Consider the following 25,649-nt stretch of genomic DNA (forward strand, 5'->3'; position numbering starts at 1 on the left):
CTGCCAGAGCAGTCACTCTTCAGCCACTCCCATTCACCTCAGCAACAGCCTCCAACAAGGAGAATACGGACATAAACAGCCACAGAACTGCAGTCCGTGAACCATCTGGTCCCAACATTCATATTACGTAAATACTCCCTACTTTCACCTACTCCAAACAAATTAGAGTCATGACCTGAAGCTTTCAAACTCGCATTCGCAAATTCAGAAACGAAGAATTTTCTGTCCCGTTTAAATGCGTGAGAAGTACTTAAACAAAAACAAAACAACAAAAGAGATTTCAGCATAATTTATGGGCAGAATGGGCAAATGAAAAAAGCTGTAACGATCAGCGCTGGAAACGTGTCAGGAAATGGGTCTGGCATCAGCGGCAGTAAAGGTGTCAGAAGGACGCACTCTGCCGAGCGTGTCTGCAAGGGAGGGCTGTGGTTTGGAACAGCTGGCTGTAGAAGAAGCGCTTTAAAGACCAGCGAGGGGGAAACCAAGATTACCACCCCCCCCCCAATCTTTTATTCATCTCCTCCTCTTTCCTCTGAGAATGTGACATTTGCTACCACGAAGTTCACCACCAGCAAAAAATAGAATAACAATATATAAATACAAGAATAATAAGACAAACAAGCAAAAAAAAAAAAAAAAATATCCTAAAAAAAACAAACAAACCAAATAAATAAAACAACGAGCCGCAGCCAGTCATCTATTCAGCCATTACCGCCACATCAGGCGGTTAACAGAGCACCAAAGCTCAAGGACGTAGCAAGTGTCGCAAAGACTTCAGCAGCAGTTCACCAGTAGCAGCGGCGGAGCTGAAATAGTAGCAGGGATGACAGTGTTTGAGCAGCTGGGTCAGCAGTGTCGCTCCACGGCCTGGACAAGACTCTGGGACTCCCTCTGAGAGAGAGAGAGAGAGAGGCCAGAGTCATTTGACAGTTCCCCTTTCTTTGTGTGGTGAAGAGTTTTGGACAGAGGACAACAAGAGACATCCACACGGGCTAGATGTTGGGGAAGAACCCCAACCTCCTGGTCTGGTCTTAGGAGCATGTCAAGAGGAGACTGGAGCTCTAGGCGTCTTGCTGTGGTCACCGGGGGTGGGGGGACCTGCACTGAGGAATGCGAAGGCACAGGAAATGTCCAGGCCACCCACGAAAACAGCAGACAGTCCATGCGCGTTAAGCATTTGGTCAGCACAGCACCTGACCCTGATCGCACTGCGGTAATGGCCACATCCTTGTCTGTACCACACTTCCCCAGGTCACATGAGGAATAAGTGCAAAACATGTTTTGTTTTGTTTTTTTGGGGGGGGTGTGTGTGTTTTTTTGTCCATTTATCCAGCGAGACAATCCTTGAACGAAGTCATTCAAATTCCACATTTCTCTTGCTCAGCCCAACCCAAGTCTTCTCCAGGGCTTGGGGAGAGGTCATCGGCTCACTTAGAAGAGGGAAAAAGTTCTTATTAAAGCGCCACCACAGCACTACCGTAGTCTCCCACTAAAGGGCGGGGATTCAGTATTCAGAGGCAGAACACCTCTGAAAAGCAACAGCAAGGTGGGGGAGAGGAAGCACTCCATTCCAGTCGCTACTCAACATAATTAGAAAACAATCGCAATGCTGCCTTTTGTAATACTGTGACGAAGGCTAAGGGCAACAACCACACCTGGCTCTGGAACCCGGGTCCTACAGGGGGCAAACACGTGCCTCGACCACCGGACTACCAGGCCTCCGTCACACCACCCTCTCCTTCAGGGGGTGATGGTCTCCGTCACAAACACGGAAAAAGAACGCAAACCATTTTAGATAAAAATAGTTCAGGGAAATTCGCGCCTCTCAAAATCAGCGTGCTTTGTACTACATCTTGCAATTATTAAATCACAGTGTGTAGCAATATAATCACGCAACGTTTTACTGTGCAGTGTCGGTAACAACCAATTCGTGTAACTGCATTGGGACTTTCGCCCCGCACCCAGAGAGAGAGCGAGAGCGAGCGAGCGAGCGAGAGCACGACAGAAACGGCTTAGGAGTTGTGCAAGCTCCCCGACAATGGCTCGAGATATTTACATTAAAATGCTGACTCATCAAAGAGAGAGAGAGAGAGAAGGTGGTATCTCAACTGCCATGCATCTGCCGTTATTATCTTTTAGAACACAAGCAGCGTTGCTGACTGTAGTTACTGTTCACCTAATTAGCCACTTTCATTTGAGGAGCCATAAAAAAAATAAAAAGAAAGGTAACTGTGTCACAAGTGGTGGTGATAAAGGGGGGAGGATGGATGTATGCCAGCTCCCAGCCTCCTCTGTGTGGATCGAGTGTCAGCCTGAACACTGTGTGTGTGTTTGCACGCACAGAGTTGTGTTTCTACGAGTGGCGAGCATCATTTTAAGGGGCAGCAGTGAATGCAAACTCATCAACCTCCACTACAAACGCACGCACGCACGCACGCGCGCGCGCCCGTGCAGACATCCACACACCCCCTCTTTCATCGCTTTCTTCACATCTCCGCGCGAGCGCTCTCGGGGCAGTGCCAAAAGCCAGAGCAGATCACCGGGAGTCTCGGGATAAGGCTTGAGAAATATACGGACGGCGGCCACGCGCGCCGAGTGCCGCCAGCCTGACGTCGCCCTGCGGGGAGGAGCAGCGTGCCGAGGAGAGTTCCGAATAAACGAGGCCACTGAATTATTCAGAGGAACAAACTAAAAATTCAGGCTTCCCTTCTAGATAGCGACAAGAGGGCCAAACTCATCCGCGTCTCCCTGAGCCATCGGCGCCCCCCTCTCCCACTGCCGGTTGCCGCTGCTGCAATCAGAGTCGGGAAGGCGAAGGTCCTTTGAAGATTCCAGAAAAACAACAACAGGTAACTCTCTCCCTGCGCGTGTCTGGACACGTCCTTTCCTCTCTGCCTGCCACAGCGCGGGACCGCACCAGTAGGCTCGCACTAGGCATGGCCGTGCGAGAGCATTGCTCAGCACCATCACGATACGACTTTCGATAAATGAACAAATATTTAAGTGTGAACATTAGCCGCACAGTTCCTTGGTTGTTTTTGTGCGTTAATGGTTATACCGCAAATCGGGTGACAAACAAGTGCTTTTGAAATAATTTATTGGGCAAATTACACATGAATACTCAGCCAATTAAAAGGACAATCATTTAAAGAATTTAATTATATTAAAAAAAATCCTTCTCTTGCTCCCTTTAAAATATTTCCTTCTAACCTCATTGTCATGGGCCTAGAACACACAGGAAATGCGGAGGAAGCCAACACAAGTGTCCAAAATAGTCTAACGAAACCAAACATAAAAGCGCAAGGAGAACAAAAGAAAGCCCACGTAACACCCAGTGACCAACAACAGTCATGGAAACCAAAATGGCTTACAAAGAGCAGGACATAAGGTGCTTTTCCGCACGCTCATCCCCTCAATCAGCCATCATGCTAACTGCCTAGCTAACCACCAAATTGACACCAATCTGAGGGGAGTAAAGTGGCTTGGCATGACTGGCCAAAGGACGCGAGCGCTTCATCCGATAGGACAAATAAGAAAATAAAAAGGTTTATTTACACGTGAATGTTTCTTAAGCGCTACGGCTTGGGCAGTATGTTTATCGCGCATGTTCAAATCGCGATGAAAATGCAATTTAGCGGTCAGAACTACTGATGAGCAAAGCTGACAGCACTTCCCTTACAGGCAGCAGGCATGTGGCAAGATTTCTTATATATATATATATATATATATATATATATATATAATATATATATATATATATATATATATATTACACACACACACACACACACAGGATGACAGAAGTCAGTGTAAGCATTTCTGTCCCCACCAGTAAGTTCAGGAAATGTTTGAGGATGAGGGGTGGAAGCAAGACAAATGGCGGCAAAGAGCCGCAGACTTCGGATCAATACGAGGCCTCTCCTGATGAAACGGTGTTGATAAATCAGGGAGCCAAGGCAGGCCTTGCATGGCCACTTCACCCCAGAGACATGCAAATCCCCGCTCATCATCAGTCGACAGGTGGGCTGTGGCCCGTGGTGGGGTTGCCAGAACCCTGGCAGCGGAGCCCTGGTGCAGCTCACGGCCACCAGAAGGACGAGTGAGCCGCTCTGTGCCGGCTAACGTGCAGAGCTGCAGTGGCACAACAAAGACCGACTTAAACCAGCACCCTGAGGCAGCTGGGCAGTCCACAGGCCCACTACACACCCGACGACCACGCCCCACGACCTCAACACGAACGCCTCCAGTCGGACCCGGCCCCAGCAGAGAAAATGGCACAAGCTCGTTGACACGGTTTTTCCTATTTTGTTGGTTTTTTTTTCCCTGCCCTAGAGCCATGTTTTGAAGGCAAATAACCAGAAACCAGCTGCTCGGGCTACGTCCGCAACCACGAACAATTCTGTCTCCCTAAAAACAAACGCCTGGGAGATTCCCTCACCAGCTGCGCTTGGATGATTAAATTTGCCTAGCGACGGCCAACTTTCAGGCTGTGACCAGTGGGGATTGCCGTACCACCCCCACCAGCAGGACGAGCGTGGAGCGCCCCAGAGGCAACTCGCGCGCTGCGCACGTGGGCGTGTTGCCACGGCCTGGCCTGGGGCGGGTGCACCCGACAAACCTGAGCAGCAGGTTTGCTGTGGATGGATGCCTTCCCTCTGACGCACTCAGCCCAGACCTCTCCCACCTGGCCCCGGGCACTAGCAGATCTGGCCAGGCCTCGTGGTGGAAGACGGGTGTCCGGAGTGGCTCCAGGCCCACGTGGGGGAAAGGAAACCCTGAAGAGCGGAGAGAACTGGCCTCACGGCACAAAGGTCTGCAGTAGCTTTTTGCCATGGGACAACGTTAGTTAACACATGGTGAACCCAAGCACCCCGTCTTCAGATCTCCTCAGGGGGGTCACTCTGGGTAAACACATGCATCAAACGTTCACCCACTTACTAAATCTACTTTCAACTGCGGAAGGGAGATCTACCGCCTGGGGCGTCAGAACAGGCGGCTGGGGGCACGCAGTCATCCAAACAGGATATGACATGTTAAACACTGAAATGCAAAGACTCACCATCGGAATGTGCAGCGGACACATCACGGCCTAGTCTGTCATTATCTTAGCCCCTGACTGTGTTGGTGTGTCTGCAGACAATTTACCAGAACTTTTCCAGAACTCACAGCCACACAAGCACTTCCTTACTTTCAGCTACCAGCCGGTGCAGTATGGCCCGGAGGAACGGCTGGGAACGCGCTACATTTTGGAAGTGGAATGCTTTTGTCCTTCCATACGGTTTCCGTGTTTCTCGAAGAGGCTTCCAAATTGAATGCCATCGCATTTCCGTCAGGCCTCCACCCTACCCACAATACACTAGTAGAGTCGTGGACTTGAAAGCGCATCAAAGATCTGCGCGACACTGCATTCCTGTGAATGACAGACAACCTTGAAGTTGCCAGAGCCATCTTCCACAGGTCTTCTCAAGGCCACATCATGGAACGTTGAGACTTAGTGAAACAGGACAGGGGACAGGGGCTGACAGAGGATAGGGGTCTCTGCGGTGATGAGGGCACCAACACAAACAGAGTGGTGTGGCACCGCAAACCTGCGGGTGTTCGCAGCCATGGAGACGAGGGCGGATGTACCGACCTAGGGACTGCTGGGAAAGGTGGCCTGCATGATCACCACACCGCTCTTCCTGCACACTGCTGCTATCTACCCGGCTCACGCTGCCAGTCTCGGGAGGATTTAGGCCCAACAGGTTAGAGGTGGCAACAGGTTACAGGAGCAGTACCGTGCAGAAACATGTCTGAAAGTAGTTTTTGAGCAGTGTCACCAGTAAGGCAACAATCCAAACCTCTTTTTCTCATTGCACATGGTCATCTGCAAATGACCCGACATATTTAAAGTTTATAATAGGGATACAAGAACAAGACCAAGACGCATCTTATCGAAAACCGATAAGCAATATGCTCCACAGGCAGTGAATGTAACAATATTGTGCTGAACTGCACTACTTGGTTAACACTTGTTGCCACTTGACACAGTAGTCTTCAAACCAACCCCCTGTGAATCATCTTAACTCTACCTCTCAATCTCTCAGTTTAACTGTGACAAAGGGATCATTAGTCAGTGGTGGAGTGGAGATCGCTGACCTCAAGCCGGGGGCGGGGGAACAAACGTTAAGTGCGGGAACATTATGTGACAGGAACGTTTGCACAGAAAATCGATGAAAGGGTAAATTTAAAAGGTTTCTGACGTCCGTAATGAGTGTGGTCTCAGCCAACAGGGTCACTGACGTACGGCAGTGAAGGGTGATATCAGGGGCGAAGTTTTTTTTTTGCCGGTTTCCTTGCGCAGAGGTAAACTTGCCAACAGGCGACTTCCGCCACGCTCAATACATTTACACTTTACTGACATATTTGTTTGCCACGTCCATAGGACGCGCGCACTACGGCGAGGCTATACGAGTCGCTGAAGGAAAGGAGACGCCAAAGTTCCCGTCTAAACGGTCACCACACTAATAAGGGGGCATTGGGAAGTTACATATCGAGCCCGCGCAAAGCCCGCAGAGAGCTTAGCCTGGAGACCGGGCCGGTGTTTGATTAACGGCGGCCGGCCATCTCATTTGGCGAGCTGCGTTTCCATGCACCGCGCTCACGAAGTTGTGCGGCAAGTTTCCGAGCTAACCACGCGGCCCCCACGGTGAGTAATGTACCGACTACTGCACCAGGAAGGAAGTGAACTCCCACTTAACGCAGTCTTCATGAGAGAGAAGTGCCCAACTACTCAACACTAACCGCATTCGCAATGGAGCGAGCTTCTCCTTCGTCTTAATTACGTTACACGTTTAACACGCCAGCAATGTTCGCTAAAGAGACGAGACTGTCAGTCGGCGATAAAAAACAAACAAACAAAAAAAACGTAAGTTTGCTCGTCAGACTAGCCTTGCCATCTTCCTCAGACTGTTCGTATCGCGTCTGCTGCTCAGCCGACGCGCCGGTGGGGTGTACCGGACCAGGTGTGTGGCGGTGGCGGTGGGCTGAAGACACTTACCAGGCGGTTCAGCCTCCTCCGCAGCATATTTCTCTTGTGTCTTCTTCACCGTCCGAAGACGCCGCGAAACCGCAGTTACCTTCGTCTCTGCCGACTACAAGCCAGTAACTATAAGGCGAGGAACTTCGCATGTACGGCGGTAATTACGCGTCTTAGCTAGCTATCTATTTCCTATTCTGCGCTCCCAGTCTATATGGAACGCGGCAGTGAAGGTACATTCTTTCCGTTTCGCTTCGGTTCTCCGTTCTCGAACCATTCGCATTTCTCTCACGAGGTATTCCGCAGTCGCGTGCGAGCGTCTGTGCTATTCGCGAGAGCTCCCGGTCAGCGGCATCCCGTACTATGTATGCCCTGTTGCTGAGCCTCAGGAAAAGGGGGGGACGCTTGTGGCGAGAATTCCGGTTGAATAGACTGCACAGGATCACGGCGCGACGGAGAGAAAGTGACCGGAGTTGTGTGGCGAAGGATGCGCGTCTAGCTCGGCCGTCGCCGCCTCCTTTTCTCCTTAACCCCCTGTCAAACAAATTTTACTCTACAACGCCAGCCACTACGCCCCAAACCCCGCCCTATGTTAAACCGTAGTGTCGTGGTGCTTCATGGGAAATGTAGTATTCAAATTTATTTTTTTTTTAAGTTTGCCTTATTTCCAGCATTATTTCAATGCGTGGATTTTAAAACAAAACGCGAGACAGGCCTATAGAATCCCTATTTGTGATCTATTTTACTGATGAAGAGAACAGTGCGTTTTAATATCTCGACGGCATGGACTTGTCTACGCGCATATATCTATATATATCTATATATATCTATCTATCTATCTATATCTATATATCTATATATATCTATATCTATATATATCTATATCTATATATATCTATATCTCTATATATATATATCTATATATATCTATATCTATATATCAATATATATCTATATCTATATATCTATATCTATATATCTATATATATCTATATATATCAATATATATCTATATCTATATATCTATATATATCTATATCTATATATATCTATATATATTAGATAGATAGATAGATAGATAGATAGATAGATAGATAGATAGATAGATAGATAGATAGATAGATAGATAGAGAGAGTGTTATGCGAGCGATGCACCAGACGTTGTGGGCCTACCAGACCAAGATCATGACTGCTTTAAGACTAAGACAGAAGGCCTTAATTACTACAAGATAGTAGTCTTTTCAGAGAAGCTGCACTAAACCAGGCCGTAGAACATACACCAGCTCTATATCGCAAATCCAAGACTGCTCCACTTGGTGTTAGTCATTCATTTTTGAGTCCCTCGCTAACGCCTGGTGTTGGATAGATTTGGTTTTACCTCCCCCGTGTGGTTGACACTGACTGCAGCCTAGAAAACTGTTTTAGGCCAACAGTTGCTTAAATCCTTAAAGTAATACTTGCTTAAGTTTTAGAATGAGGATATTATAAGACTTTATATCATACAGTGGCGCGCATAGTTGAACAGTATACAAATCATGATTTTATGCGTAATAATATTTTGTTAGAGTAACAATATTTTATGTTAGAGGCTTATGTGGTTTGCCTAAAGTTAACCACTATTTGTGCTATGTACAAGTTAGCACGAAGCTAAAATTCACTTTCAGTCTAATCACAATTTGTGAAAAATATAGGCTACTATATTTGACATTACAAATAAGTACAAAGTTATCAGCTGAATTATCCGTGTCTACTTAGACTACAATCATATAAGGATCTTTGTGCATTATTCATTGTTTGCGGAACGGCCTTATCTCTATCTTAACTTTCACTGCTTACACACGCAGGTCGGCCCTCCTCATCTGTTTGTTGCTGCTTTCTTGACGTATTGTGTGAATTAATTGCGCGCAGACATTTTCAGAGCACGTTGTCGCCGCCCCTTTTGAGGTCGTTATAATAGGCGGGTTGCCAGATTATCTTGATTTCCGTTCAGGGGCTTGTGCTTTCTTTCTCTTTTGTTCTGGCCTTTGCATGCTGCTCCTCGCGTCATTATTTTTGTCGTAAACCAGAATAAATTGTGAAATTTGGCGCCTTATAGTGTTACTAAACAGACAGCAAAAATATAATTAATGTGTGTAATGGATCGTGACCTTTGTTGGTCCTCCCTTGGCCTCGTAAACTTGTACTATATTAGTGCTAGTTTTATTCATTGCCTAGCTGTTTATTGTATGTGATTGGGGAGGACCTCAGTGTATTGTATCAGATATTCTACAAGACAAAGATATGCTCACACATATACACAGATATACAGTCCACAGTAAAGCTTTACTTCACATAACCATTATACACAATACATTAATATTTAACAAGGTTTTCAGGAAAAAGCATTTTAGTTTAAACATACCTCACTGAACTACACTACTTAAGAGTTTAACTTATTTTATTTACGGATTAGTGAAGACCATACAATATACCAGCAGACCGCAAACAGTTAAACTGCACTGCAGAACTGGGTGTGGTAATGGCTGATATGAAAAGATAAGGGTGTTATGAGTTTGGCAGTGGTAGGAGATGAAGTATAATTCCTGTGTAGAGCGAGGGCAGAGCCTCAGAGTGCTTGACTCCCAAAGAATAAAATCACCAACTTCCTACTTCCTGTAATAGCTAATGGAAGTGTGTTTGTGAGGCTGCAACACCCTCCCTCTATTTGATAATATTAGGTCATCTAAATCTAGCCTATAATGTTATATAACTCTATATAAAGTGTAGTTTAATTTCTAGTGTATTATTTTAAAAGGGGCATAATTCCAGATTTTTGCAAGAATATTCTCAGTGGACAGGTAAATGCTATTACTCCATTTCACGCATCCTGTGGAGAGCCAGATGAAGGGGAAAAGAGGGCCCACATGAGGCAACCACAGGTGTAGGTAACTACAGGTGTAGGTAACTATACATATAAGCATCTGTAGGTATAGACAACTATAAATATAAGCATCTATTGGTATAGGTAACTAATAAGTATATGTAACTATGGGTATAGACAACTATAAGTATATGGAACTATAGGTATATGTAACTATAGGTATAAGTAACTATGGGTATAGACAACTATAAGTATATGGAACTATAGGTATATGTAACTATAGGTATAAGTAACTATGGGTATAGACAACTATAAGTATGGAACTATAGGTATATGTAACTATAGGTATAAGTAACTATGGGTATAGACAACTATAAGTATATGGAACTATAGGTATATGTAACTATAGGTATAAGTGACTATGGGTATAGACAACTATAAGTATAAGCATATATTGGTATAGGTGACTGTATAAGCAACTGTAGATATAGGCAACTATAGGTATAAGTAACTATAGGTATAAGTAACTATAGGTATAAGTAACTATAGGTATAGACAACTATAGGTACACATACTTTGTACAGTAACTTATTTTCTGAAATATAAGAAATAGGAAATTTTACACTTTTAGATTTATTGCAGAAATATGCCAAAGGAACTGAATTTGGAGAGGAAAAACTGTTAATAGTATAGCAAACTCAAGCGCAGGGCCAACTCTTTCTACTACAGGACAGATCAGTCTCATCTGTATATAGGAAATATAAATAAATCATTTTCCCACTGCATACATGCAATGCACGTATATACATGCATGGCAAATATGATCTATCGAACAATACCTAATGTCAAAATGTCTTATTGTATCAGTCAAAACTTCAAATGTCTCATTGTATCAGACACGACTTCTTCAAAGTATCAAAGTGTCTTGTAGGACCGATTGCGTGCAGTGTGGAGGAGAAAATTAAGTATAATGTCATATTTCACATGACGCATAAATTTTATTATATTTAATAATTTCTTTTTATTAAGCCGTTCGTATAAATTGACGTTTGTGTCGAAATGAAAGCATTTTTACGTTTTTAAGACAGCAGAAAATCTGTAATTTTAAGTAAGCCCGCAAGAGGGCAGTGTAATGTAGGATAAATATCTTTCTTTGCTGCCGAGAGATTCAAGACCACCCGTCCACTAATAATAATAATAATAATAATAATAATAATAATATTAAATACTGTTCCCGAGCCGCTTTATCGGTTGTACAAGTCATCGTTTGACAGTTTTTTAAGCGACGAGTTCTTCAAAGCAATGTAATATTGGATTAGGTTTACAGATAGCCCAAGACTGGGCTTAATTAGGAAAAAAAAAGAAAAAAAAAGTGAATAAACAGGAATTAAGTTCGGAGATATTTTGCTTAAGCAAGCAGGTAAGTAGGCTAAATACGCATGTAAATACATAAACTGAATATTCTAAATAGGTCAAATTAATTGTATAACCAGTTTATATTAGGATAATGCATTATTTAAAGTTAAAAATCAAACCCTAAAAATTGTTTGGATAGATATTTTTTTAAATGTCATAAAACATATAATGCCATAATCATACTTGGCGTTCAGATCATCTCGGAATTTCGTGTTTCGTTTTGGAGAAACTGTCAGTCCTGGTCAGTATCTGATTTAAAAAATTAAAGCTTTGTCATGCCATGTCATCTTGTCATAACTCAAAGCAAATGTGAATGTAAGACCTCTTGAAAGCATCAAACGTTTGCCTTGCCTGTAGCTCTACTGATTTATATGTCATAGGACCATAATCAATCAATTATGCAGGATCTGACAAAATTATACGAACACGGAAGCTTAAGGTACGTGTTTTTATGACATTTATCAAGCATGTATGGAACTTTATTCTTGTATGAAAAATTAATCAGTTATCCTCATACAATGATTATTTAATACAATGGTAATGTAAACAAGGCAATTAGGACTTCAGTACAGGTTTTGACTGCAGAGATCTAGTGATGATTGGGCGGGGGGGGGTGTCACACAATCCGTTGGTGCCAGAGGTCAGAAATTAGAGCGATAATATGTTCTCCAGTCCTTCAAATAGATATCAGGCCCCCCGAGCACTCTGCCGGTGCCTCTTTCCTTGGTCACTCTGGGTCTCTGCACCCAGTCCTGTAGGGTGGTCTCCATGGAGGAGTCCTGGCTTGCTAAAAGTTGTGAAACTTCCCCAGCCATCTGTCCTAAAAGACCCCCCCACCCCACCCACTCCACCCCCCAGCGTTCTATCTTCCCTGCCTCCTTCGACGCATCCCTCATTCCCACAGCGAGCCTTTGTCAGCAGTTCCTGGGCCCGGACTAGGCGTGGCGCGCCGGGAAGCCGGGGCGGCCGGGGCTTTCACAGACACCTGCGGATGAGACAAAGGGACGAGGGTGCCGGCACTGGGGACAGATTGATGCTTTGTGCGCCGAGGTGAGAGAGTGCGAGGGAGAGGGAGAGCGTGTGTGACGGAGGGTGGAAGACAACGAAAGAGAGCGAGAGAGAGAGGGAGAGAGTGGGATGGATGGAGGGAGAGAGAGAGAGAGAGAGAGAGACTGGGGGAGAAGGGGAGAAAGAGGGAAAGAGAGAGGAAAAAATGTAGAATATATGTGTGGATACGCGTAGAAGCAGAGTGAGAGTTTACCGGGGGGGGGGGGGGGGGGGGGGGGGGGTTGTCACTCCAGCCTGTGTGAGACCAAGCTTTTGAGGCCTCGGAGAGATGGACAGCTTTTGTGGTGCTGCATCGCTGCACAATAGTGGGGCTTTTATGGGCGGTGAAGCTAGAGCAGGCTTTGGCCAAGGATTGAGGGGATCTTGGTGGTTAGAGGGGGAGCGCCAGAGCTGGGGGGGGGGAGTAGGGCCTGTTTTACGGCTCCTCTTAGAAGGCACCAATTCATGGGCATTCAGTACATCGCTCGTTATTCAGTGAATGCAGCCAGCGCAGGAATGCAGCGGGATCAATTAGAATGGGTTAGCAGATAGCACGGCGCAGAAGAAAAAGCTCTCTCCCCCTTTTGCTTGCAGGACAACACAGGCCCACTATAGAAGGTGTCAGGACCACAAAGCCTTTTTTGTGATTCTCTCTCCATTACATTACCAGCGCAATATGTAAGGTGGGGATTCTTTTGATTCAAATTAAGTGGAAAAAACACTAAATCCTATTTTTATTCAGCAAGGAGAATGGTGTTATACTCTATAAAGGTCTTTAACTACTTATCTGTGGCTTAAAATCTCCCTGGCTCCCTTTCTGTTACCGCGGTCTCTCTCGCTCGCCGGCCGCATTATATTTATTCAAAGGCAGAGGGTCAAAGACAGACTGTTAAACAGAGCTGCTTGTAGCATTAACTGCCCCATCACTCTTAATTGTATATCAGTGGGTCAACGGTTTGTTGTGCTGGCCCCCTCTTTTTAAGAAAAGAGGGTGTGAATTAAAAGTGTCTCTTGTAAGCTATTGTCAGTGGTGTGCTTGGTCTGCCACTTGGGCTACTCTGGGCCTTGTGGACAATGACTCGCTCTCTAACTTCCAGCATCCAAAACAAAAGAGCGGAAAGGCTAGAGTATCCTTTGATGATCAAATGTCTGGGCCACGCATAATTCCATTATTTTTACAACAGAAGGGTGCACCAGGGGCGCACGTTTGAACTAATTAGAGTCCCATATTTCCTGGGTGACAGTCCTCCGTGACTGCAAAACAGATGCAAACTCTTCTTTTTTTCCCCCCCTTTTCTTTTTAGCCTCCTCCGAGGAAGTTGCTGTGAGACGCAGAAACGTAAAACACACAAATAAATAAATAATCGCGAATTAAATTTAAACACCGTCTCCACAGTTCTACAGCGTGAATGTTTTACTCCCCCCTCCCACCCTCCTTTTTTTGCAGCAGGTCTTCGTGTTTTGGTGTTTGGGCACGTTAAAAAGTGAAGTTTCTAGATGCCGCTAACAGGAAGAAGTGTTAGCAGGATGTCAAATGTGTTGAATTGCATCACCCATTTCCTCATGCTTCTCCCAGCAGAAGGATCCAGCTGGCACATGTGCACAAATGGATTTGAGGATTTTTGTTCTGCACAGATTTAATGCGAACTAACTAGGAGGAACCTCTCATAGCAAAGGTGTTTGCTTGAATATGAGCAATTATGCTTCATTTGGAGCTAAATGAGGGGAATTTGCATCCACTGAAAGGGAAGCGGGTTCTAAACTGCGCAGAAAGTGCAGTAAATTGGTGCAAACGCAGCAACATGCAGACATACATCTCCAGTATAATTGTATAATTGTGGAATGACTTTAAATGCAGCCTTCCAATTAAACTTGCTTCTTCGGTAAGGCAAAGAATCGGCGCTAAGCCGTGCTGAAAATCGTAGAATTGCCATATTGTAAAAATTGCCTCCTTCAAGGGGGATCATTTGCACCAAAATGGGATATCTGGAATATGGACAGATGTCTTCACATGGCGAAGAGGAATGAATTGGCATAGCGAGGTCGGGATTGGCCTCTGAAGAGAGAGAGCAGTGGAGAGGAAGGGAGACCCACAGACTTCCTGCCCTGTGTGGCAAAATCGGGACCTCCGGTTGCTCGAGGAGTGTAGCTGTCTCGACTCATTTCTGACTCCCTTCTCGGGGAAGGGAGTCAGCCCCGCAGCTGCTATTAAGCCTGCTATGTGTGAAAGTTAATAAAGGAATAAACTGTCATTTACCTGCACAGTGCAAAGGACACTTTCTCGCGCTTTGCAGCAGAGGAGCTTATGGCGGCGGCAGCGTGTTGTGCATTAGCGCTGCAGCCCGCAAGGCCTCAAAACAGCCCACGAGGCCTCAAACAGCCAAGCCTGTGTCTGGATTAAACTTCGCAGCAAACAAAAGGAGGCTCAAGTAAACGGTTCATGAATGCTGATTAATTGATGCCATTTTTCTGTAGTGTGCCATGGAGATTTAGCCGGAGCGGGCACACCGGGTGGGGTTGCTGGCACAGGACCCAGTTTTTAAAACCCACCGCATTCCTTTGTGTGGTCGTAAAAAGGGCTGAAATTTCATCGGCTGAGGCTTCCCTCACCTGCGATTGAATTTCTTCAGCAAAATGCACGGGAGAATTCATTCGAAAATAACCGATCAGTCTAAACTCAGTTAATAAGGCTGTTTCCCTGAACAGGGCAGGGAGCGGTGCAAGCGGTACGTCCGAAACCGGCCGCCTGGCTCAGCTCCACGCTGGTCTGGGTAACGGGGCTCGGCCGAGGCAAGGGGGGCAGTGGGGGTTCCCACGATGGGGGTAGCAGGGGGTAGCAGGGGGTAGGTGGCACAGGTGTCCAGGGACATCATGAGGGTGGCCCAGGCCCTGAGGGGTGAAGCGTTGGCCCATAGCCCACCTCAGTGTGGGGCTCCAAGGGGCCAGCTCAATAGGCTGGGTTCCACTTGATGGCGAGAGAAAGGGCCATTTCAGCCTCTGCCCAGCAGGAAGGATCTGCTCGTGGAAGCCCTCTTTCAGGAGTCTCTGTTTGTCTGAAGGCTGTCACAGCAGACGAGTACTCAGCAAACAGCGTGAACAAGGATTTGAACCAGAAAACCAACAGAGCCTTGACAATATTGTGATTGGGGCTTGTCTCCCTAGAGGAGGCTGAATAGCCAATCGAGAGCAGGAGCAGGCGTGCATTCGGAGCGGGACGTGGATTCCTCCCGGCCGCCTTTCAGGAAGGGCCGAGAAACCGTGGCGGGACACACTGGACTGGGTGTGTGACAGGGAGAGTCAAAATCCCACATGCCTGAACCTCAGAATTGCATGCTGCAATTCTTTTCCTGTTTGTTATTACAAACAGCACAGGAATTATTCATTATTGAATGTCCTAATAAAAGCCAAGGTGATTATAGATGATTATATATATATACATATATATACATATATATATATATATATACATATATACATATATATATATATATATATATATATATATATACATATATATATATATTTCCAAAAATTCCTTTTCTTTATGTCTGTACCATTTGTTAGAATATTGTTAACGGAGAGCTGTGGGAAAGCTAAGGTCGAGATCCAAAATCTTGGAAGAGCTCATGGTTTTATTTTGCCCTATCTACCAGCATACCTAAGAACACATACTCCTGGACTTGTTCTCACCCGATCTGGGAACTGTACAACCCAAAAAGGTGATCTGGCAGAGTTCCCATGGCTTGAAGAAACATGGCAGTCTGTAAAAGTGTGCAGGCCGGTGACGACTTAAAAGGCAGCGCCAAGCCTGTGTGTGCTCGTTTTCAGAAGGAAATTCACATCTTTTACGCTAAACTCCACCAGACGTTCCTTTCACTGGCTCGGAACAGGCAGGCCGCAGGTGTCTGCCGAGATTCGCACGCGGCCACTCGTAGCTCACACTGGTGGCAGGCTTAGTCTCGCTCTCTGCACGTCCCATAATGCCGTCGGTGCGCAAGAAAACGCCCTGAGTCCAACAGGCATCATCTTCTTACAGCCAGGGCAGGCGTGATACCTTAATCCCCTTGTGAACAGGCCCAGTGTTGGCTGTCCAAGCCTGGTTAGCTCGCACACCTGCGCTCTGCTCAGAGCTGGCAGTGGTCCAGGCTAGGGCCAGGCATTATGCAGGCCAGGCCCCTTGTTATTACAAGCAGTTTAAGGATCGTGTCGTGAAAAGAGGTTAGATGGAGGGGTTAGGGTTTCGCCTCCATAATGCCTCGGTGTAAGCTCGTCAAAGTGATATCGGGTTTCTCCGGGGTACATTTCCTGCACTCTGGGAAACGCCGGACAATACAAGAGGCTCGCTTTCTCGGAACACGCGGATTTGCGGAAGGACCGAACGCATCTCGCAGCGGGAAACCTCCCGGGAGGACGACGCTGCGATGCCTGTCAGATATCGCGCACAAAGACGCGCCGCAGGCCGGAGCCAGAGCGAGAGCGGGTCGGTCATGAAGTCGGCTGGCTGCGTCTGGCCATTTCACTGCCTTTTAAAAAAAAATTTTTTTAAACGGAGTATGCATTTATGGACCTATTTATCTGTTTGATGGCCAAGCAGGGAGGGTGACAAAGAGCAGTGTTTTCTGCTGGAGGAGTTCTGCTAACTTTGAAGGCTACTGAAGAGCGAGGACTGTGATGAAATGGGCAGGGGAGGACTGGGAGTCCTCCATTGAAAGTGGAGGGGCACGCTGAATTAGGTCGATTTGCCTGTGAATGGGCCCTTTCCATTATTCTTGTTAGGAAGCTGTCACATCGAATAGAGAAAGTGAAAACCTCCTTTTATCAACCTTTTCCAAGTGAAACAGACCAGACAATCAATAACCAAATTCAAACCCAGGGAAAAGTCAAGCAGAATGATATGAGGGGTGTTAGAAAGGGGGCATTTGTCAAATCCCTAATGGAGAAAAAAAAGCTGATAACTGATGTCATTTTGGCTCTAATCTGATGGCCGGAATAACAGGAGATTAAAAGTAAAGCATTAAACCCAGACCTCATAAAATCGGGAGAAAACGCAGAATCCTTACAAATATATGACATAATTTCAGGTCAATATCTCTGAAGAAAGATTTATTCTGTAATTACACATGTCGAAGCCTGATGGAACATTTCAGTGATTCATTTGATTTTATTTTCAGGGGAACAATATGGCTGTGCTCATTATCCCATGTCGGAGACTCTTTCCTCCCTATGTTTCTTTTTATAGTTTTAATGAATTAAATACATGATAAATACTATTCAGTCCAAAAATTCATGTGAAGTTATGGGATGTTAGTTTTGAATGATCAGGATAGAAAAAAAAATTGTTCGCTATTTGTAAAAAGCACTTTTTGACTATTCACTTAAACAGAAAAAATGCAACATTTAAGTTAGTAACTTAGAAAATAGACTGTCCATCATTATATTAAAACTCATAGAGATTATACATGAACCTTTTGTACTATGTAACATGTAGTGAAGCCATAAATGTGTTCACTGACTCAGAAACTTTATAATAATGGAAGTATGAGAATTAAATGGTGCACCACAGACATGTACTGAGTGGTGGAAATGTGATTTGAGCTTTATTCTCTAGTCAGTTCACTTAATACATAATATTCATACAGTGTTAATATTGAAATCATTAAGGTACATAAAATGTGTGAAATCTACTTGAGTCTAATTCTGAACAATGAAAACCCAGAGGAGAAATGCATAAATTTAAATTTGCTATTTTAAAATGTTTCTATTTTATGTCTCTGAATATAGTAAAAGTTTCTTAATGCTAGTGGTAATGTTTTATTGTAGTTTTTTTTTGTTTCTGCTGGTAATTTTTAAGATATCCTTCTTTACATTTTTCAGGAAAAAAGGCTTTACGTCTCCGCTGGCCACAGGATGACAACGTATCGAAGACATTCATCAACTGATTTTCACATACTGCTGCTTCCGATGGTTTGGTTTCCCACTGGATGGAGAAAATGAATCGCGTCATTTAGCCTCATCTATCAACTCAGTAATTGATGCCTTAATTGATGGCGGGGTTATACAGTTAATTGACCATGTTCATTGTGGCCTGTCATTGTTCAGGCATTTCGAATATAGTGCCCAGCAACCGCCGACCAACAGACAAGAAAGAGCCGGACAAAACCAATTTAAGCCAATGGCAGCGTTGTGTTTGCCATGATTTAGGTCTCTGTAGAATCATCAAATAAGGGACTCTCAGACCAAAGATCAAAGACATCAAAGTGAAATAGCCAGAGGAGAGTAAGCAATCAAATATTATATTCAGCGCTGAGAAATCTGAGCTACACTTGAGCATAATAGGCATCATATTAATAGCACGACGTCAAAGGATTTTAGAATTACAATTGTCGAATTTAATTCAGTTTACCTCGAAGGATATTTCAAAGCTTTCAGGCTACTGGTAAAACCCTGGTTCTGCCTTTTGACTGCTTGTCTCCGTGGCGACAAAGTGATGGGCGGCTGTGACTGATGTAATTGTCACACATCCATCTTTCGTGCGCTGGACCCAGATTAAAGCGCGGGGTGGAGTGGGGGGGCAATATGGAAATCGGAGAGCTAATGAATAGCCCAGAAGAGGGAAAAGAGGCTCACACTCACACACTCACACTTTCCCCATTTACTGCAGCTCAGCCCACCCAGTCTCCAGATCAATTCTCTGTCGCATTTCCCAACATGCCGCACCAGACGAACCGTCCGACACGTTTTTACCAAACCGGCCAGTCGTTAAAGGCCCTCGGCTTGGACGGTGGCTGTCCGCGGTCAGGGGTACGCCTGGGCGAGGCGCTCGGGTGCCAGGCGGCAGACTCCGGGCGAGGCCAAGCTCGGTGCGGCGTCCCACACTGCCGCTGCAGGGCAGTGCGCTTAATTGGGTTACACAATACTTTAATTGCCTCCCTTTCCCACATTCCTCGCCGCGCACCCAGACACAAAGGCGACAGCGTAAGAAAGGCCCCGAGTGCAGCTTCAGGGAAATTGGCATCGCCCGCTCTCCAGATTGGGATATAAACAGGCCCGCAGCTGCGGGGAGAGAGGGAAGATGATGGCAGTTGAGGGGAGCCCGTATCTGTGTTGAGTCCTACCTTTTACTGTACCTGTAAGTGTAGATGGATGAGCAGTGATCCGTCGTGGCCCAGCGAAGCTATCATGTGCTGTCCCGGCGACAGTACGGACGAAGCCAGAAGCCGCCGTTAAAAGCTTCGGACTGGAGGAGCCAACAACCAGCAACATTTAGAACATGTGGATTTTACAGGGGCCAAGTAAAAGCACACACATGCAAACGATATATAATGAAGCACATGCATCCAGACAGGCAGACGCACGCACCCAAGCGGATATGCATGCAGACGGCGCGGCAGCCCCAGCAGTGCTCGTGCCCAGGCTTGGGCCCATTGAAACGGTGTGGGAAAGGGCAGGGTGGCTGTGGGGTGGTGCGAGAGATGGGGCAGAGCAGGACAGGGCTGGGAGGGAGGTGTGAAGAATGGTGTTTGTGATCAGTGGTGTGTGGGGGTACGTGGGGTGTGTGGGGGTCGGGGGTCGGGGGGCAGCTGCCCCGGCAGTCAGTGCTCAGGCCCACAGTGGCCCAGCAGGACGCCCGCCTGTGCTCCCAGGACGCCCAGTTGCCTCGGTCAAGCCCTGGAATGCAGGAGCAGACAATGGGTGAGCAGCTCTGAGAAGGCCCTCAATCCTGATAACCACATTAAGGGCCCACCAACATCTGTTGAGGCACAGGAGAAAGACCCTATCTCTAGGCTTTAACCCCCACACTGCTTGCCCCACACACACACGCACACACACACACACACACGCACGCACACACACACAACAGTACTAATCATTAACCCTGCACTCTCAGAGACAACCAAACAACAGCATTTTATTTGTTAGCCGTCCTGCGGAGGGATTGTGGGAGCTAATATTATTTTCCAGCAAACTGCGTGAGAAGGGCTAGCACCACTAGTGGTGGGGATTATTGAACTACTGATCATACACACGTCTGTACACTACTGAACTACTGATCATACACACGTCTGTACACTACTGAACTACTGATCATGCGCATGTGTGTACACTACCGAACTACTGATCATGCGCATGTCTTTGTAGTATTGAACTACTGATCATACACACGTCTGTACACTACTGAACTACTGATCATACGCATGTCTTTGTAGTATTGAACTACTGATCATACACACGTCTGTACACTACTGAACTACTGATCATACGCATGTCTGTACACTACCGAACTACTGATCATGCGCTTGTCTTTGTAGTATTGAACTACTGATCATACACACGTCTGTACACTACTGAACTACTGATCATACACATGCCTGTGAGCGACTGAGCTGATCATACACGTTTGCACTCCTGATTGTGGGATTTCTCAGGATTCCAGCTCCCTCTTCCAAACCAAACCCATGTTCACAACGTGTCCCAAGTGGTGCAGCCTCCCTTCTCTGCTTCTTAACTCATGAGCAGCCCTGCAAAAACATGGAAGAACAAGCCATACGTGAAGTCTTCCACCAAAATAGTGATGTCAGTGACAACTGACAGAATCTCTACCTTATTTCATTGAATTCAGACACAGGACATGAATCATGAAATGGCTGGATTGGCAAGGTCCAGTGAATGGAAGCGGTGGTCCGTATATCGACAGCTGGATCCTCTTCAGAAAGGCAAGACAGTAGCCAGCGAGATCGACCAGCGCCCGGGACAGAACAGGTGTCCTGCCACGAGGAGACTTCTCACACTTCATCTGCTTCTGGGAGCCTAAAAACCTGCCTCGCTTCCACAGGTTTCAAAGCGCTGCCAATTCCACCCCGTGAACCGGGAGACAAAGCCTGAAAGGGCAGGAGGTGGGGGCAAACACAAACAGGGAAAATGCAGCGGAGAGGTGAGTGCCTCTCTCTCTCTCTCTCTCTCTCTCTCCCCCTCTCTCTCTCTCTCTCCCTCTCCCTCTCTCTCTCTCTCTGCACCTCATACACAGCTCTTTCTATGTATGGGCTCTGAGATTAGGAGCTGCAGGAGGTGCCCCTAATGCACTGGCTCCTCAAGTGCCTCCACACAAGCAAGCCCATTCACTGGCAGCTCATTACATGGGCAATTAAGTGCTGTGGGGGGTGGAGGGGGAGGCAGGAGCTGAAACAGGAGGCCGCCCGCCGGTACGAGGAGCCCCTCCAGCGCGCGCTCCCGCCTCTCCTCCCCGTGCGCCCCCCGCCCCCCCACCAAAACACTCCTCCCAGCATCTTCACCTGGGCCGGACCAGGGACACCTGCCTCCCCTAATGAAGATCCGTGGCCTCATTTCCATTTCTGGAGTCGTATCAGAGACGGCGGCACACAAAAACCGTGCCTGTTCCCCCGCCCCAAGCACGGAGAAGCGGATAGAATGACATGGCTAAGTGCTCTTGCAGAGCAGAGCCAGCTGCAGGGCCTGAAAATGGGATTTTTGCTGGGGGGGGGTCTTCACTGCCTGCGACACTGTTGGTTCGCTCATTGGAGGGTCCTTCAGGTTTGGCGCGGCCACAATGGAGGCCATGCGCTACCTCTGAAACGCCTCGCTTATAATGAGGGTCCCCAGGCCTGCTGGCTGAGAAGTGCTGGAGTGGAGCACCTACAGTTACCTGAAACTTAGCACCATATATACAAAAAAGAGTCCAAACACCAGACTTCATCTTTACCGCACGTGCTGTATCTCTCAGCTGATCTGTACTCCGCCCTCACAGTTCCTAATGCGTAAATAATTTCTAGGCCTTGACATGTCATGCTCACTTTTCCGAATAAAAACAGACTCTTTTTTTTCAGCACGCCGACGAGGCAGAAGGCGTGAGACGTCACGCCGCTCGCGGCCCGCTCCGCGGCGCATGCGTGTCTGTCGGTGGAGGAGAGGGGTCCGCGCTTGTTAACATGTTCGGCCTGACCGGCTCCTCTCGGCACCTGAGGGGCGGGGGGGGGAGGTGGTTGGGGGGCAAGCCCGGAGCGCAGGTCATGGGGGGAGAGGAAGAGGAAAAACAAACAAACTCGGCCACCATCCATCAGCCGCGCCCCTCCTGTCCTGCGAGTGTTTACCCAAAGCGCCGTCGAAGTCTGCGGCCCCCCCGCTCCGCCCGTGGTCATGCCTTATGGGTACAGATATCTCAGTTCAGCTCATATCACACACCTCTGGTAGCAGTTACTGTGACTGTTCCTCTCCATCGGGGTTTGGTCCTGTTTGGTGGCATTTTTCCTGATGATTGATGCCTGTATAATGTTGCAGCCTTTAGGTGTTTTATATGATGGGAAAATTAAGGACTTGCGCATGCACACTTAAAAACAAAGGATGTATTGTGTTTCATAGCTCATATCTGTGCACCCCACCTTGTTCTTAGGGCTTAGATGTGTGAAGTGCTATTTAAACTGGGTTGTGATTCTGTGTGTGTCAGTGCGGGTGTGTGTGTGTGTGTGTGTGTGTGTGTCTATCTCTGTTGGAGGTTTGTTTAGAGGAGGTCTATGCTCCTGTCTGTTGTTGGACTGTGTGTCTATGTACCACAGGCAGCTTCCTCATGCTTCTCTTTCTCTCTTTCTCTCTCTCCCTCTCTCCCCCCTCCACTCACCTGTGACGGAGCACTTCCCCTGGCCTGCTCTTATCAGTCCACAGAGGAAATACCTGGCCCAGGTAAACAGGACCCCTTGACCCTCAGGCTCTGGGCTCCTACCCCAGAAGATGTGTGTGTGTGTGTGTGTGTGTGTGTGTGTGTGTGTGTGTGTGTGTGTGTGTGTGTGTGTGTGTGTGTGTGTGTGTGTGTGTGTGTGTGTGTGTGTGTGCAGGTCTTCTCCTGGAGACCAGCCCCACCGATCTGCCATGCCATTCTCAAACAGAGTCTTATCTGTCCATCGGCAGGTGGATCGCATGAGGATCCTTATCAACATGTTGTCTTCAGAATGGTCTGCACTGCTGTGAGGCGCACTAACACAAATGAAAATGAGAATACCATCATTGATTTTTTATATATATATACATACACATACATATGTATATATACATAGTCATTTTATATATATATATATATATATATATATATATATATATATATATATATATATATATATATATATATATATATATATATATATATATATATATATATATATATATATTTATTGCCAATGTCGATATATATTGTCATTAATATATATATATATATGTGTATTAACTGCCTCACATCTGTTTTACCACATTCTTTCCTACACAATGCCATAAAATAAATACATTACAATGATCGCATGACCAGGGAGCAATGAGAGCGTGGCTATGAACACGCACACGAACACAAAGGGTTCGTCAGAGCGCCGATCGCCTGTGGAGGGCCGGCTTTGATCAGCCATCCCTCGTCTCTCGGGGGGAAGAGTGGGCATTGTTCCGGGGGTACTGTGGGCACTGGGGGCTACTGGTGGCACTGGTACTGTGGGCATTGTTCCAGGGGTACTGTGGGCACTGGGGGCTACAGCGGTTACTGCTGCTGGCCTCCACCGGAGCACATCTCACCGTGCTGGAAGTGCGATCCGGAGAGCAGCATGGACTGTGTGTGGAGAGTGGCGAACCTGATGGAATACTGTAAGTGGATCCCGGACCACATGAAATCTGCTCCCTTTGCCTGTGGGTGTGTGAGCGTGTGTGAAGTTTCCGAAAAAGGCAGCCAGCTCCCCAGGGATCAGTGGCCTTGTTAAGGATGCATATTCCCACACTGTTCCATTTCCCTAGGGGATGGGCGCGCGCACGCAAACACACACACACACACACACACACACACACACACACACACACACAGAGAATACATATACACATACTCTCGTGCACAATCACACACCAAGACACACTCACTCACACACCCACATAAACGCGCACAGGAAACACACACGTGCTCATGGACGAGCACACAAAACGTGCACACGCGCCTATATGGGTGTGTATTGCCACACTGCAGACTTCCGCGCCTGACGCTCCTATATTCTAGCTGTCTGCACCTCAGGGTTACTCTCTCTCCTCTGGCCATCACTGAACAACCTGCCCCCTTTCCCACAACTTGTTACCTGAGCCACACATGCAAATTCCTCCTGATGCACCGGTTCCCATGATGACGAGGGTGGGTGCAGGGCCTCCCTTCGGTTGAGCCCGGCCAGACGCTGCGGGCTGACTGCTCTGACCACGCTGGTGAACTGACCCGGCCCAGGTGCAAGAAGACGATAACAGGCACGTCCTGTTCACCAGGTGAAAGAGAACAGCCCCACTGAGAAATCCACAGACTCCTTTTCCCTTGAAATTACTCTAATCATTTACACACATTACACATTATTATTATTATTCAACATGCATCTGGAATCTCATAAACTGCGAGCCGTTAAATTTAAATCAGTGGTGCTACATGTCTTACTATAAGGCGGACTTTTGTCTGAGCCAAGAAATTCATAAACTGTTAATTGAAATAATTGTTAAATGGCCCAAAACTAGAGTGTATCCTTTTCAACAAATTGCATTAGTCTGGCTGGTTCACAGCTCACAAATCCATAAGGGACAGCAGAACCCAGCTGGAACACTTGTATCGACACCAGTATGTGATGTACCAAGAAGGAGCACTTCCCCCAAGTTCCTGAATTAAGCCAGGGATACTGAATTAATACAGGGATACTGAATTACTCCATGGACACTGAATTTTGTGTTACCACCAGTCATCTAGTGGGCCCCAGGTAAGCAGAGAGAGAAACTAAAGACAAGCAGGACAATAGGCCATGCAGCAGGACAGACGCTATCTCTACCCCATCTCCTGCCTGGGGGTTCGCACAGAGGATGTTGTTAAACTAAACTCAAATACTCAAACATCCTGCACCACGGAACTCTCTCTCTCTCTCTCTCTCTCTCTCTCTCTCTCTCTCTCTCTCTCTCTCTCTCTCTCTCTCTCTCTCTCTCTCTCTCTCTCTCTCTCTCTCTCTCTCTCTCTCTCTCTCTCTCTCTCTCTCTCCCAGTAGCATAATGCCTTTACACCCTTCACACCTCAGTGGGAGCGGGGGCTCGGGGCTTGGATGGGGTCTAGACTCTTCACCAAAAATGTTTGATCTTAGTGTGTGTGTGTGACTACGTATGTTTTCCCAGAGACACTAGAGTATTCACACAAGACTCTCTCCTCCTCTGTATGAAAAAAAGAGGAAAATGAAAAGGAATAACATTAAATAAAGTTTCATAAACACATATTAGAATCTCAGTTCTTGTCCAAAAAAAAAGAAAAGAAAAAAAGCT

General features: G+C 46.7%; 2 protein-coding genes across 16 annotated transcripts in view; both read right to left on the reverse strand.

Annotated features, from left to right (window-relative positions):
- The window catches only part of atp11c (ATPase phospholipid transporting 11C), a 39,503-nt gene extending 31,945 nt beyond the window's left edge, over nucleotides 1-7,558 (reverse strand). For all 10 annotated transcript variants that reach the window (XR_004776724.1, XM_035532130.1, XM_035532131.1 and 7 more), the window contains exon 1: nucleotides 7,040-7,558. Coding sequence is in view for 9 of the 10 variants with exons in the window: in XM_035532130.1 (XP_035388023.1) it covers nucleotides 7,040-7,066 (27 nt within the window). In the remaining variant the exon portion in view is untranslated. The remainder of the gene's footprint in view (nucleotides 1-7,039) is intronic.
- Nucleotides 7,559-20,454: 12,896 nt separating this feature from the next.
- Nucleotides 20,455-25,649, reverse strand: part of LOC118242268 — a 40,663-nt gene continuing 35,468 nt past the window's right edge. For 4 of the 6 annotated variants that reach the window (XM_035532055.1, XM_035532053.1, XM_035532054.1 and 1 more), the window contains 2 exons: nucleotides 24,449-24,615; nucleotides 23,554-24,115 (listed from right to left, as the gene is read on the reverse strand). In XM_035532055.1, coding sequence (XP_035387948.1) covers nucleotides 23,736-24,115; nucleotides 24,449-24,615 — 547 coding nt within the window. In that variant the 3' untranslated portion in view covers nucleotides 23,554-23,735. Of the gene's footprint in view, nucleotides 20,861-20,942; nucleotides 21,221-23,553; nucleotides 24,116-24,448; nucleotides 24,616-25,649 lie in introns of those variants that run through there. The other 2 variants (XR_004776720.1, XM_035532058.1) reach the window with 1 other exon arrangement.

Source organism: Electrophorus electricus, chromosome 12 (genome assembly GCF_013358815.1).
Source record: "Electrophorus electricus isolate fEleEle1 chromosome 12, fEleEle1.pri, whole genome shotgun sequence".
NCBI classification, from domain to species: Eukaryota; Metazoa; Chordata; class Actinopteri; order Gymnotiformes; family Gymnotidae; genus Electrophorus; species Electrophorus electricus.